The following is a 14,999-nucleotide window of genomic DNA, read 5'->3' on the forward strand; positions in this document are numbered from 1 at the left end:
TTTCAGATTTTACACAAGCTGTGGTTACATTGCTTTGAAAATGTTCACCTGACCAATAACTTTTTGATTTCCTTGGAAATGGAAGAAAAAATCCCACTGAAGATGATATCAGAAAGTTAAGTCCTTATATACAGTAAACTTTTAAAGAAAAGAAAGAGTACTTTACCTCACTTTTAAATTGCCTTGCTGTGGCTGTCCATCATAAATTGACAAAATATCAAAATCTTCCTCAAGAGCAAATGTGTGAAATGACAATTGTATCCTGTTACGTTCTCCTGTAATAATGATCCATGTGCAGTTGGCATAGTTTGGATAGCCATGAGGAAATCCAGGACTTTCAATAGTACCATTTGGTCCCTGTACTAAACCACCACAGTTCTGACCTAAAAAAGAAAAAAAAAAGAAGGAAATATGTAATTCTGTAGGCATTTTTTCTGAATCTGTCTTTCTCCCATTTATTTGTTTTTAAAAAGTCACCATATTTGAAATTAATAGTTTTATGCTTACTTTTGAAATATTATAGGTAACATATAAAAACATTCTTCTCTTAGGACCCAAACTCCAATAATTGAGCATTGAGGAACCCAGTCAATCATTTCTGCCATCAGTCAGTATTAATCATGCTGATGGTTTTCTGAAATATGTTGATGTTTATTCAAAAATGTATTATTATAAACCTAGTAATTTTTATTATTGTGAAATATCCTTTTGATACCGAAAACTAAAATATAGGCACATATCCTTTATGCCTTATTTTGCACTGAACACTGAGCTTAATACATTTCCCATAATTTTTCCATACAACACCTCCTCCCCACCCCATGCAAAGTAGGTACTGGAAATACAGGTATACAGTAAATGCAAGAAATATGGTAAGGGGAATGTGAAATTCTGCATGGTTCCACAGAACACAGAACAGTGAGGCTGTATAGACATATTTAAATACATTGGGAGAATTCTCCTAGATTTGTTTTCCTGGTAAAAAAAAAAAAATTACCCAGAACTACATGTACAGACATTCAATTGATGAGGCCCTAAAGAGTTGAGACCTTGTAGTGTTGACACTGTACAGACAGGAGGGTTCCCTGTGCACATATCTTAGCATTCTCTGCAGGCTCCATTAATCTGCCTGGTGACAGATAGCAGGAGTACACAGACTCATGGTCATCCTGGCTAGGGATAGACATTACACCTAAACCAGTTTAAGTGATCAGAAACTGGTTTAAACCTGTGACAGAACAGATATTTAGTGCATATAAACCAGTTTGAAAATGGCTGAAACCAGTTTGAGATAAGCCTGGTTGAATATCGTATCAGACTTAACCAATTTGGATCAAACTAGTTTATGCACTTATGCAATGTCTGTCCCAGACCCCTTGCTGGTTTAAGATAAATGAGACTCCCCCAGCATCCCAGCATGCTCTCTAGGCTGTACTAGGCTTCCTGCTCCACAGCAGGGCTGGCCCCTCCCTTCTGCTTCCTGGTTGCAGCTTCAGGAAGACTGCTGTTCCCCCCTCCCCCTCACCACTCCCTGCTAAGCAAGAATTCTGCCCTCCCCTCCGACTTGCTGAGGAGGTATCTGTGTATTAGCTAGCAGACCACATGCTGGCTACAGTCCCTGCTGAATCAACAGGCAGAATTAACAGGAAGCTGGTTAATGTCCCTCTGTTGATTTGTTAATGGGGTGATAAACACTGAGTTAGAAGTGATAAACACTATGTTATCAATTCCCTGCTGGGCTAATCAGAGCACCAGGGCCTGACCTTACCCCCCTCAGCTCAGTACTGTGGAAGAAAAGGAGGGCTGCTTTAGCGCTCCCCAGCTTGTAACCTGACCCACTGTAGGCATGTGCTTGCACTTCTGAGATTTCTGTCTGGTTACAAAACTGATTTAGCCTAGCCAGGTTAGACTAACCTGCAAAGATTGAATCAATTCAGGCTCAGGCTTTTTGAATGTCTGTCCCTACCTGTGTTTCCCTGCAGGACAGTGTGGAGAGTGAAGGGGACATGTTCTGCTCCCTGCTGGACACACTGTGGCCAGAGAAGCCACAACATGTACTTTTGGGAGATATTCAGTATCCCAAAAGAAACATCTCCTGTCAGTGATTTAACCTTCGTTGTTCCCATATCTTTTTTATCTCTGGAGCGGTTATTTTTATTTTGGGAGAAAAAGCCTGAACAACTGTATACTCATGGTTTTTTTCTGGGACAGCAGTAACTCTTCCAAGAGAAACTGAATGTTTGTACAAAGCCTGAGTTGGCTTGGTTCCTTAGTTGCTGCTGCTCAGCTTATTGCAAGGAAAGATCCTTTTCTTTTTGTCCTGCTTTTCAGAAACAAAGTTTGTATCTTATTCTGGCATGTGTTGTATGTAAGAAATATGGTATAGCATTTATGGCAAACCATTATACAACACAATTATTATACATCCATGCTTTTTCTCCCAGAGATATTAATATTACTAGTAAAGAAAGGGTTAAGTATATAAAATGTTAAGTAAACCTAGGGATATACTCAGCATGTTCCTGCCTCCAGTTTCAGCATCCTGCAGACCAGTATGAGTGTTTGCAAGCTCATTAACCCAACATCCTCAGCAAGCTGACTTGACTGGAACACTTTTGCTAATGTCTTACCTGATTTCATTAATCCTACATACCACAGACATTCTGAAGCTTAGAATTAAACTATTTTTCATTAATGAAATATTTGAACAGACAAAAGGCTGTGAACATTTTGTGCACAGTAATGCACAGATTATTACACGTTTCTTAAGCACTGCAGAAGTATAATCCCAGCTTTTATTGTTACACCTAAACCATAAAATTATTTCAGGCTACAATATTATTTTTAACTGTGCACGAGTAGGTCTGAATCTAAATCATTCAGAAGAATACTGTCAAACGCTTGTGGGAGGTTTCTAAATCTTAATAAAATGGATTTAATAAAAGAGACATGAAAGTTAAAACTAAAGAACTAATAAATAACCATTTTCCATTAAATTTAAAATCTAGCAATAACTCTAATGAGTAGATAATAAAGCTATGGGAATTCAATAGGGCTTTGAAGAAAAAGATTTTTCTACTTCATCCACTCAATTTTATTGAGCCAATAAAATACAGACATTATTAAACTTTTCTGAAATATGAATGAACTGCATTATAATCTCAGCCAGCAAATTTCATATATTGTTAAACATTTGAAAGTTCTCCTAGCCCCTGTGTCAACCCATTGTATCCCTGTCCCACGAAGCACAAAGGAATTGTCCTGTAGAAGGTAATTGATCATCTTACACATATTTAGGTATTTAATGATAATGAACTTGAAAACTAGGATAAACAAACAGATTAGGAATGTATGAATATGCCACGTTCAGGTGTTGCATTCCTTCCACTTCCAGGGGAATGGTAGGGGATGGGTGAAGAAATGGAGCCTAAACAGTTTAAAAACTATGAGCAAAAAATGATGAGACAGTTCCAGAATGTGGGGAAGGAAAGGAACAGCAGATAGATGGAAAATGGATGTTTCTGAGGAAATATGACATAAAATTAATCCTTAGCTAAATTCATTACTTCCAAGCTGAATCTTCCTCATTCTAGTCATCTTCGTGCTGAGAAATTCAGAGGCTGAGCATATGCTGTCATTAATACAGAATCAGCTCCCTCAGCATTCTGTCATTGTTTGCACCTTGTGCTTATAATAATGAGTAACACTCCACACCTGCCACAAGAAGTACTGGAACAGCATTAAGGTGATAGGTGAAAACAAACTCATTTTAACATTGTGAATAGAGTTATTTCCATTAAGTTTTTTGTTTAAATCTATGTCATTTACTGCTTTACCTAATCTCTTGGTGTAATGTTCTGCTCTACCTATTCTCTTCTCATTGTATAGGCCCCTTTTTCCAATTTTGTTTAGCTCGTCAGTGTTTTTTCATTGACCATTTCAATCAGTCACAAATACAATGAGTCTTCAGTAGGTACCAAAGAGAAACAACACACAGTGAGACCCATAAAAGGATTTTTCTTATTGCAACGAGATGTTTGAGTCTCTTTTCATCTGTATGTATTTTATATTCTGTTTAAAATGCTACAGAAATCTTAAACCTTGGCTATAGATAGCTACAGAATCACTTAGCGAATACTGAAGAGCAGCTATTCCATGGACCAGCCAGAAGTGTTCTGCAGGACCATGTAGCAAAGTTTGGGTTCCAGAAGCAGCCATGACACCCCCTGGTGACCATGCAACCCTTGGCCTGCTCCAGCACTAGGATTCCCTCCCTTTCTTGATCCCTTGTGGGCTCAGCCCTCTCAGCCTCTTCCCCCTTGTCTCTAGATACAAACCTCCAGCCCCAGTCCCTGGATTGAGGTCCAACTACCTCCGCCTCAGCCCTGTTGATATTTAGTATCTCTGGGCCTCTGGGCCCCTGGGCTGCAGGGCCCCCAGCCCTAGTTCCTGCCCCTCCTGCGTGGCAGGGCCCCCATGTCCAGTCTGGCTTCCACATTTGCTAGGCTTCAGCCACTTGCTTCAAGCTTCAATTCCCTGCCCTAGCTTGCCCTATGTCTTGAGACCCTGGTCTTCAGCAGGGCTCAAGATACTCTTGGGTCCTCAGGCACTGTTGGAACCTCTGCCTACAGACAAGCATCCAGTGATGGAGATGAAGACTGGGATCAGTAGAGATGAGAATGGAATGGCAGTCCCAAACCCAAACCAGCAGTTAAAAGTAAAGCCAAAAACAAGCATTCCAGCTATAACTAAACCTTTAGCCTCCTGGCTATATACCAGCTCCTACCCAGCCTTGGGCCTTAGTGTGCTGCTAGTCCTCAGCCCTTCACTTCTGTTTCCAGGCATAGTGGGCATGTTTAAATGTGCAAGTGCCACAGCACCAGGTGCTTTGAAAACGATCTGGTGCTGCAATTCTTGCAGTTGTATAAGCAGTTAAATGTGATTCGGTGCTGAGAAAGCTGCAGCTGCACCTTGGAGGTGCTTTAGTTCAAAAGTGCATGGCTGCCATTTTCTGCAGGCTGATGTGCATTTCACTGCTTATACAACTGCACACAGTGCAGTGCATTGCAGTGCAGTGCAGCTCAGCTCACTTCACCTCACCTCAGCTCATGTGTAGAGCAGACTCAATCAGGGGAAAAAAGTATGTGTATAAATTACTAGTGCACTCACAGTCCGTCAACCAGCAACAAGCATCTCATTTCATAGCTGCTACCCCCTCAGCCTTCACGGCCAGACTGACTGCCTTGTCTCTGACCCCAGCTTCTCTCTCCCAAGCCTTGCCACTTTCCGGTCAGGTGACTCCACAGCTAGGGACAGACATTACACATACACTGGTTTAGGTGATCAGAAACCAGTTTAAACCTGTGACAGAACAGATGTTCGGTGTACATAAACCAGTTTGAAAATGGCTGAAACCAGCTGGAGATAAACCTGGTTGAATGTAGCATTAGACTTAGCTGATTTGGCTCAAACCAGTTTATGCAATGTCTGTCCCAGACCCCTTGCTGGTTTGAGATAAACCAGACTCCCCCAGCATCTTGGCATGCTCTCTGGGCTGGGTGGGGCTCTCTGCTCCAACTGGTCCTGCTGCTCTGCTCCCTGGCTGGAGCTCCAGAGACTGTGGGCTGCTCCCCACCCACCCCATCATCATTCCCTGTGAACAGGTATTCCCACCTCCCCTCTGCCATGCTGAGGAGGTGTCTGTGTATTAGGTAGCAGACCACATGCTGGCTATGGTGTGCTGGCAGGCAGAATCAACAAGTAGATGGTAATGTCCCTCTGTTGTTTTCATAGTTGGGTGATAAACAGTGTTATCCATTCTCTGCTGGGCTAATTAGAGCTCCTGCTGGAGCCTGACCACATCCCCTCACCTCAGGGTTGTAGAAGGGAAGGGAGAGCTGCTCTTGTGCCCCCCAGCTTCTAGCCTGAGCTACTGCTGGCACGTGCCTGCATGTCTGGCATGTTTGTACTGTTACAAACTGATTCAGCCTAGCCAGGTTAGACCAACCTGCAAAGATTGAATCAATTCAGGCTCAGGCTTTTTGAATGTCTGGCCCTAGGCCACAAGTCTAGCTGCGGTTGCCCTCTAATTAGGCTTACTAACTGGTCTCTATGGCAGCCTGTCTGTAGCAGTGTCTTGTCTGCAGAGCTTCAACCTACTGTCCTACTGAGAAGCAGCTAGCACCGCAATAGGTTTCCTACTGCTCATGCAGGCATTGTCTTATTTCTCTACTGCAAAGCAACTAGCTCTGCAGTAATCACTCATAGTCTGCTTCCCTGGGGCCAGCTCTCCAGCAGCTTCTCCCTTGCAGACTTCCTTGACCCGGGGATCTCCCTGATCTCCTTCTCCCTTAAAGTAACAGGCAGCCTGAGGCTCTCTGTTGTAGACCATAGTCTGAGAACTGCTGGCTCAGGAAATTGACCTGTCAGTTTATGGCAGTTATTAGTCCCAGGTTGGCAATAAGGCACATGAGTGGAACAGTGGAGGGAAAAGAGGGAATAGCTGATGCCCATGTTATATCTGTTCTGTCAATAAAATGTAAGTCTAAAGCCTTCAGAACTGTCAGATCCTGTACACCTCTGCCAATAAGCAAATTCAATATAAAATTATTTAAAAACTGAAACAGATTTTCAGTGGAAAGATATACTTGGAAAGCAATAATGAAAAGACTTACAGATGACAGTTGGCAGGAAATTAGATATGCACTGGCAACACAAATGTAGCATACAAATAATTCAATTTTTTCTGCGGATGTATCAAAGAACAGTGATAAGCCACTGATGAAATTAATTTAGAATACTTCATTTTGTTCTGGACACTTTGAATCTAGAAAAATTTCAATAAATCCAAGGGACTTCAGAGCAGAACCATTAGAACAGTTAAAAGACAGGCCTAACAAGAAAGTCTTAAAAGGACACAAAGTTTATATAGGATGAGTGGTTAAAATTAAGCAAAAAGTTAATATAGGCCAAATATAAGGAAAAATATCCTAAAATTCAGATGCATTAACAGAACTTTCTCCAGTTATCCAGTTTCTGTCTTTATGTCATACACAGTACTGGATTAAATAATGCAGTCGTTGTGAGGATCGAATTGGTGACCTAGTAGACCATCCCTATATTCTATTAATGCAATTGTATAGGTTTATTAGCATGATATCATATAGTTGCCTCTATGGATGTAAAGTGGACTATTAGCATTATATTGCTTTTCTTTCGATACGGATTATGAAAAAATATTATAATATGGATATTTTAAAGTCATATAAATATGCAGTACAAGGTAACTGGAGCTCTTTGCTTGTAGTTGAAAGTTTAGTATTTGAAGGATTTCTAAATATTAGAGTCAACATTATCTGTAAGGATTTAAGACCTCTGAGCTAATGCTATCATGATTTAAATTTAAGGGTGGGGCTGGTAAAGCATTCTTCTTCAAGGTTCCTTAAATCAGGTAGAACTGAACAAACATCCAGAGATGGAGATGCAGAATGGAATGAGTGATTGTCCCTGTAGAGTCAAAGAGTTTGAGTAATGATCCCATGATACGTGTCATGAGGAGGAAAAATTAAAACTATATCGAAGATAAGTGTACCTGTATATAAACTACATCTATATATAAGAAAGGACCAAATGCGACGGGCTTGGAATAAAAAGACTTGAATGCTCAAGCACTTTCTATAATGTAAATTAATGCAAGGGAAGAAGTAGCATAGGTTGCTCAAGAAAGTGCTATGAGACCATCCTAATAGTTGATTAGGGACAACTTACTGGCTAACACTTTTGAATTTCTGTATAAAGGTAGCAAAAAGCATCCCGTTGAGTGAAGGACAAGGGCAAATATAGTGTCAATCTTTAAGAAAGGGAAGAAGTAGGATCCAGGGAGATACAGGTTTGTTACTCTCACCTGAGTCCCTGAAAAAAAAATCACGGAGCAGGTCTTCAAGGAATACATTTCTAAGCACTTGAAGAAAAAAGATGATTAGGAACAGTCAACATGGATTCACCAAGGGCAAGTCATGCCTGACCAACCTGATTGCTTTCTATGATGAGATAACTGGCTCTGTGGATGCAGGAAGAGTAGTGGACATGATATACTTTGACTTTAGCAAGTATTTTTATATGCTGTCCCACAATATTCCTGCCAGCAAGCTAAGGAAGTATGGTTTGGATGAATGGTCTGTAAAGGGGATAGAAACCTGGCTGGATCAACAGGCTCAGAAGGTGGCTTGATGTTTAGTTAGCAGCTGGTATCAAGTGGAGTGCCCAAGGACCATCCTGGGGCTAGTATTGTTCATCATCATTAATGACCTGGAAGATGGGATGAAGTTTGCAGATGACACCAAGCTGAAGGTAGTATTAAATACACTAGAGCACAAGGCTAGGATTCAGAGGGACCTAGACAAATTGGAGGATTGGACCAAAAGAGATCTCGTGAGGTTCAATAAGGAGAAGTGCAAAATCCTGCATTTAGGTGGGAAGAATCTCATGTACTGCTACAGGCTGAGAACCAACTGGCTAAGCAGCAGCTCTACAGAAAAGGACCTGGGGTTTACAGTGGACAAAAAGATGAATATGAGCCAATAGCATGCCCTTGTTGCAAAGAATACTAACAGTATACTGCACTGCATTAGGATAAGTGTTGCCAATAGATCAAAGGAAGTGATTCTTCCCCTCAATTCAGCACTGGGGAGGCCACATCTGGAGTATTGTGTCCAGTCTTGGGACCCACACTATGGAAAAGATATGGACACATTGGAGAAGAGTCCAGCAGAGGGCAGCATAAGTGGTGAGGGGGCTGGGGTACATGACTTATGAGGAGAGGCTGAGGGAACCAGGCTTATTTAGTCTACAGAAGAGAAGACTGAGGGGAGATTTAATAGCAGCCTTCAGCTACGTGAAGAGTAGTTCCACAGAGGAACAGCAGCTAGACTGCTGTTGCCATTGCTGACACATTGTCTTGCATAATTTCCTGTCCCAGTGCACATTGTCACTGTGCAAAAAGTTTATACCATAGAATCATAGAAAATTAGGGTTGGAAGGGACCTCTGGACTGCTGTCAGTCATGGCAGAAGACAACATGGATAAAAGCTATCAACTTTTAGCAAAGGAAGTTTAGGTTAGATATTAGGAGGAACTTTTTCACTAGAAAGGTAGTAAAGCACTGGAACAGGTTACCCTGAGCGGTTGTGGAATCTCTATTCTTGGAGGTTTGTAAGACCCAGATAAGCAAACCATTATCTGGCATGATATAGCTGGGGATGATATAGCTGGGGATGGACATGCTTTGAGCAGGAGGTTGGACTAGATGACCTCCAGAGGTCCCTTCCAACCCTACTTTTCTATGATTCTATGGTATAAACTTTTTGCAGTGACAATGTGCACTGGGACAGGAAATTATGCAAGACAATGTGTCAGCAATGGCAATAGTAGTAGACTTACTCAGACAATGAGTGATGCTGCAAGTTGTGTGACAACCAGTGCTTATTGTGCATAGATCTGTACAGTCATAAGTATACTCACAGTGGCTCAACCACTCCCACCACAGTGCAACCCTCAGCTGTAAGGGCTCATGACAATGATAATGACTTGTATGTCTTCTTTTATTTGTAATCTCCTCGACTTTTTGCACATAACTGGATTATATTAGACTGCAAAATAAATATAGGTTTCTATCCACCTTACTCTAGGAACAGTTTTAGTAATGGTACTTTTCATAGTGTACTCTTAAAATCCTACAGAAGTAGGGCTAGAAACAAGCTCCAGAGGGCATCTAGTCAAGCTATCTGCCTAAGGCAAGATCATCCCTATCCAAGCTCTCCTATACAATCCGTAATATAAAACTCTTCCCTCATATGACTCTGCTTAATGTAAGACTGCCTCAATCCAGACAGAATACAGACCTAACACCCTAACCTTCCACAGAAAAAACAGGACAACCACAGCTGCCAACACCTACTTCCCTTGAGCATATATATTATCACTATATGCTCAAAAGATCCTAGGTAGATGGCCATTCCCCACCCCTCTTCCCCCCACTACAGAGGAAGGTGAACCCTCACCATACTCTGTACCAATCTAACTATGGGGTAAAATACCTTCATGACTGGAAATGTGGTGATCATTCTGACCTGAGCAGAGGGGCAAAAGCCATTAGCCAGGAACTTCCACCAGCCAGGAACTTCTGGCTTTGGTCCGAGCAGGAGCACTAGCCCCCGCCCCCCGGCCGTCAAAATCTCAAGACTTGTCTGTAGCCAACTCACAAAGACCCTTAGAAGAGTTAAAAACACCAATGGCTCTGAGATCGACTTTGTAACTTGCTTTACAAAGTATAACACTGAATATTTATGCTCCATTACGAATTGAAGATGAATATTAAATTCAGAACAGCCCTGCAGAAGTAATGGCCAAGAAAAACAAAAACAGTAAAGTAATCACTAAGGAATTCTTTGCTAATCAGGGTCAACAATTTCTGTGAAAGGAAATACCAGCAATATCCAAAATCTAGGGTAAAAAAGCACCAAGTAAAGATAAAATGAGAGATGCTTCAATAACAATCCATAAACAATAAAATAGAGATGTATTTCACACTGTGAGCCAAAGACTTCTGATTATTTCTGATGCCCACGCTCACATTGAATAGCATCTTTCTCTGTAAGTAGTCCCAATAAAATCAATGGACCAATTTGTGTGGTAACGTACCACTCAGCTTGAGTATGGGTCTGTGGATCAGATCCTTCATTATTAATTTACTTTAAAAGTTGTCTTAGATTAAATCAGGAATGAGTCAGAACTGTTTACAGTACTTTCTGCAGGCACAAAAGGATTTCGGAATTATTTCAATGAGAATTTTCAGATCTTACTCATCTAAATGATCCCAGATTCACAGGTACTTTAAAACTAGTAGCATAAACATATTCAAGCTCCTACCCAACATTTTTTTCATTCAAGTTTTCATGTAAAAAAAAGGTCATGCTCTAATTCCATAGATAAGTTCTCATAATAGTTCTTTAAAAAAAAATATTACAAATAACTTTGCATACTTCAGTTTAACCAGAAAAACAACTAGCTTGTACCAGAATTTCAAATCAAGCCAGATCAGTAGGGATTAACAGTAAGCAGATCCACAGTAAGTGTGCAAAATGTCCAGTTTCAGCCTTATTATATCTGAAAACAGGTCAGACTTGAAATTCAGTCTGTACTGTGAAGAAACAGTGTTGTCACAGGTTTGATTATCACTTATTACTAAAGGGGCATTTATCCAACTTGGATATTATTTTTTTTATTTATTTGATTTTTTCTCTACCTAGATATTCACTAACATTTTCTCTGTACTTCACCAGATACTTTGGAATTCTAAATGTATTTGCATGAAAAAAGTACATGGAAAAAAGTCCCTTCTCCCTTCTCCCCAGTGAACATATTTATGATTCATCTTAGTAGGACAGTGAAATGAATCGTTGTAAATCATCTCATAAATGAGATTTTTGTATTACAATTGCATATATTATTTGTTAAATAAAGTTTGCACCCTAAGTACTTCATAAAATAAAGACCAGTTCATTTTGATGATCAAATGCAGTCCTGTTACTTGAAAATGATTCCCACAAAGAGACTGAATGAGTGTTCAAAGGAACAGTTCCTCCTGGAATGGCGTATCTAGATTCAGTGTACTACTTTGCCATAGGTTTTTGAATAACACCACTGAGCCATAAAACTATGTCAAGTATCCTAAAGCTGACGCACTCAAAACCACCTTTATTTTACCCTTCTATGCCCTATATCTCAGCATTTATCACCATTCAAGAAATAGTCTCAATTTCCCTAAAATTAGTTCTCAGTAGGTGTGTCTACACATGCTGTTGGTGTGATGTGATAAAATCCAACGCTATTTGCACTGGAGTCAGCTGCTGCTGGCCACACTCTTTACACGTGCAGCAGTCTGAGCCAGAGCAGAGCAGCCCTGGGCTGGCAGGGTCTGGGCTGGAGGTGAGGTGGTCAGCCCCAGGCTTTAGGTGGCAGTGTTGGATGGCAGAGGGGCTGGCTGGGGCACAAGGATGCTACAGTGCAGGGCAAGGCAGATGCCACACTTTAGCACCCTTGTGCCTCAGCCAGCGCTGGCCACCATCTACACGTGTTTCATTGCACTAACTGACTCTGCCATAAGATTGTATTGTCCCTGACTGTACCATTTTATGGCAGAGTTAATTCATTGTGCCCTAATATGGGCGTATGTGTAGACAGTGACACTTTATTGCTGAACTAATTAGTCAACTCCACAATAAAGCGTACATGTACATAAAACCAGTGACTTCTATTGCTACATTACATACTTATGTTTTACTTGCAGTTGGATATAATGTAATGTGTTCTGTTGCCAGGTTACATTTTTAATAGAAACCACTACTATATCCATCATCGTCCACTTAAAGTATATTTTGCATAACTTTTTTTAAAGAAACATGCTTAAATTGAAAGCAATATGAAAACAAACTGCTGCATAATGTATGAGCAAATTGTCATAAAGATAAGTTATCTACCTAATTTCTACTACATTTTAAAATAATTCACATAATTAATGGTAATGAAAATCAGAAGGGGCTTGCCTAATTTTCTGCCTCTTATGAATATTGACCACAGTCCAGTGGCTTAGGTCCTCAAACAGACCTAAAGCCCCCAAGTAATTTTTTTAAGGTATTTGATACCTAAATGGGATCTTTTATTTGGATAGTTGTAGATGAAATGGTATTTATCAGTCTAAAAATCCAAAAAGTTGTAGATTTGTGTAGACCCTTAAAGTTGACATTCTCTCATTCTACCAAGTCTTAAAATACAACACTAAAATGTCAATACCTTTAAAAGCATCTGTGACTCTAATTTTATACATTACATTTAATAAAATACTACTACTTCTGCATTTCTAACTGCGAATGGAATTCTGTAGAGTATCTAACTTTAGGTAATGGGGGAATAAAAGGAACCTTTTGCCCCTTGATATAATTTGTAATATTTAACTTTATAGCAAAAGGGCCATTGCCAGTTCTGGGGGTAGTAGTGGCTGTCATGTTAGGGTAGCCTGTCACATTTATGCTTTAATTGTATCTGCTTGAGTGGCGAATTAGAGTATTATTTAAACTTTTATTTTATATTTAGCTTTATTTAACTATTGCTTAAGTTTCTGTATTGCCTCATTATTATTTGAACTTTTCATTTTGCTTGTGCCTGTATTGTCAGCTGACCTTGAGTACTCTGACAAAGGTAGCTTATGGCCTTGAGCTTGCTCATATGATGTTTCTTTCCTTCTCTATAACTGTGAGAAGTTTTTTCTAACATAACATAGTAATAGCCCTGTTACCAGCTCAGATTAACTGAATTTGGCACTAACCAGGTAAATCAGATGTATGAAATGATTGGATATGTTAATGAAAGGTGATAAGAGAAAACTAATGGAAATGCCCAAATCCAAGACACCAGTAAAGGACCAAATTAGGAGATGTGCATGTGATGGGTTTGTTGAACAAAGAAATATGCTGACAGGATAAAATATGGACAGTATGCTGACTCCAGGGAAACCAGTCCAGAAGCAAAGTGTCATCAGAAGAGTGAAGTTGAAGGAAAGCATAAAAGAGGGCAGCAAGAAAGTTAAGAGCATGTCATCATAAATCCAGCCTTCAACATCTATCTAGATATTGATTGTCCTAGCCAATGACACACCTTTGCTTTTAGGAGCTGGTTGTCCACCTTTTCTGTTGAGCACAGTAATATCTAGGATTGGGTGAGATTATTGTACTGTTTTGTTCTCTGTGTATATAGAAACTGTTAAGATAATATTTATTGAATTAATACAGCTAGACTTCAGTTAAGTCAGCTGTTTGTTCTCATATTTCATGTCCATTTTAGGGTTAATTGTGCTTTAATGCTCCCTTAGCACTATCTGGTGGACAGTGGTGCTAACAGTCATAAATCATATTTAACTTTATCACTGGCAGAAAATTAATTTAAAATGACAGGTAAAATCCATTTGCTTATCTTACTTTACTTTTAAATGTTTAGATTTCTAAGCTAAAGATTATGAACTTAGCTACTGATTTTGAAATTGACAGATCAAAAGGTCTTGAGAATGAAAATGATAATATTTATTACAAAGATAGTTCAGTATAGTAGTGACAGCTATATTTTAGCATAACCTAAAAGCAAGCAAATACAGGTATACTAAGTCTGTGTGCTCATTACTGACTAAGACTGCAAAGCTCTCAGCACCTTGAAATCTCCAAGTATCAAATGACCATTTACCCCATATCCAGTAATAACAAAAGCAGGATTTGGGTCAGATCCTTCAACACGGCCTTTTCCATCAAAAAAACAAATGAATGCATTTGCCCTGCAATTTAGTTCAAGTGCTTGCTCTCTCTTGCCCCTTCCTAATATTCAGTTTTACTCCGTCTCATGTTTGGCCACAGAACATAGATGCCTCCAAATTATGTGCCACAACACCTAAATTTTAGACACTCAGGGCTTGATCCAACAAAGGGTTTTGATGTAAAAAATAGAGCTTAAGCAAACTTCAGACACCGAAGTCCAAAACTGTGATCCCAAATGGCTCTGCTTTGTGACTACATAACACCTAAACACCTCCTTTTGGCTTGAAAATTTCCTGGTCTGAGCAATTAGGGAATTAATTCATGCTTTGGTCCCATCTGAACCCAGAAACTAGATGGAGTAGTACCGATATTCCCCAAAGGATTTAATCTGGCATGCATGCTTAGATATGCTTACTACACACTTACAGAATTGAGTTCAACACAATGCACTTCTTTCTGTGTGTAGTAGTGGTGGTTGTTACCACCTTTTACATAATATCCATGTTAGAAGAATACTCACCTAGGAGGCAGGAGACCTGAATCCTAAGCCCTTCTCAGCTTGAAGGCATTCAAGCCTACATTTCCAGGCACAGTAACTTGGCTGTGGAGATGTGGCTGGAGGGGTGGAGATATCCTCAGTTC

The 14,999-nt window shown here is 40.0% G+C and overlaps 1 protein-coding gene across 1 annotated transcript in view; it reads right to left on the reverse strand.

The window, feature by feature from the left end:
• The window catches only part of CSMD1 (CUB and Sushi multiple domains 1), a 2,270,760-nt gene that overhangs the window by 1,921,770 nt on the left and 333,991 nt on the right, over window positions 1–14,999 (reverse strand). Inside the window, exon 2 of the mRNA XM_090033387.1 lies at window positions 167–383. Coding sequence (XP_089889513.1) covers window positions 167–383 — 217 coding nt within the window. The remainder of the gene's footprint in view (window positions 1–166; window positions 384–14,999) is intronic.

The sequence above is a fragment of the Crocodylus siamensis genome, chromosome 1, assembly GCF_052110815.1.
Source record: "Crocodylus siamensis isolate JL-2025a chromosome 1, ASM5211081v1, whole genome shotgun sequence".
In the NCBI taxonomy this organism is placed as follows: domain Eukaryota; kingdom Metazoa; phylum Chordata; order Crocodylia; family Crocodylidae; genus Crocodylus; species Crocodylus siamensis.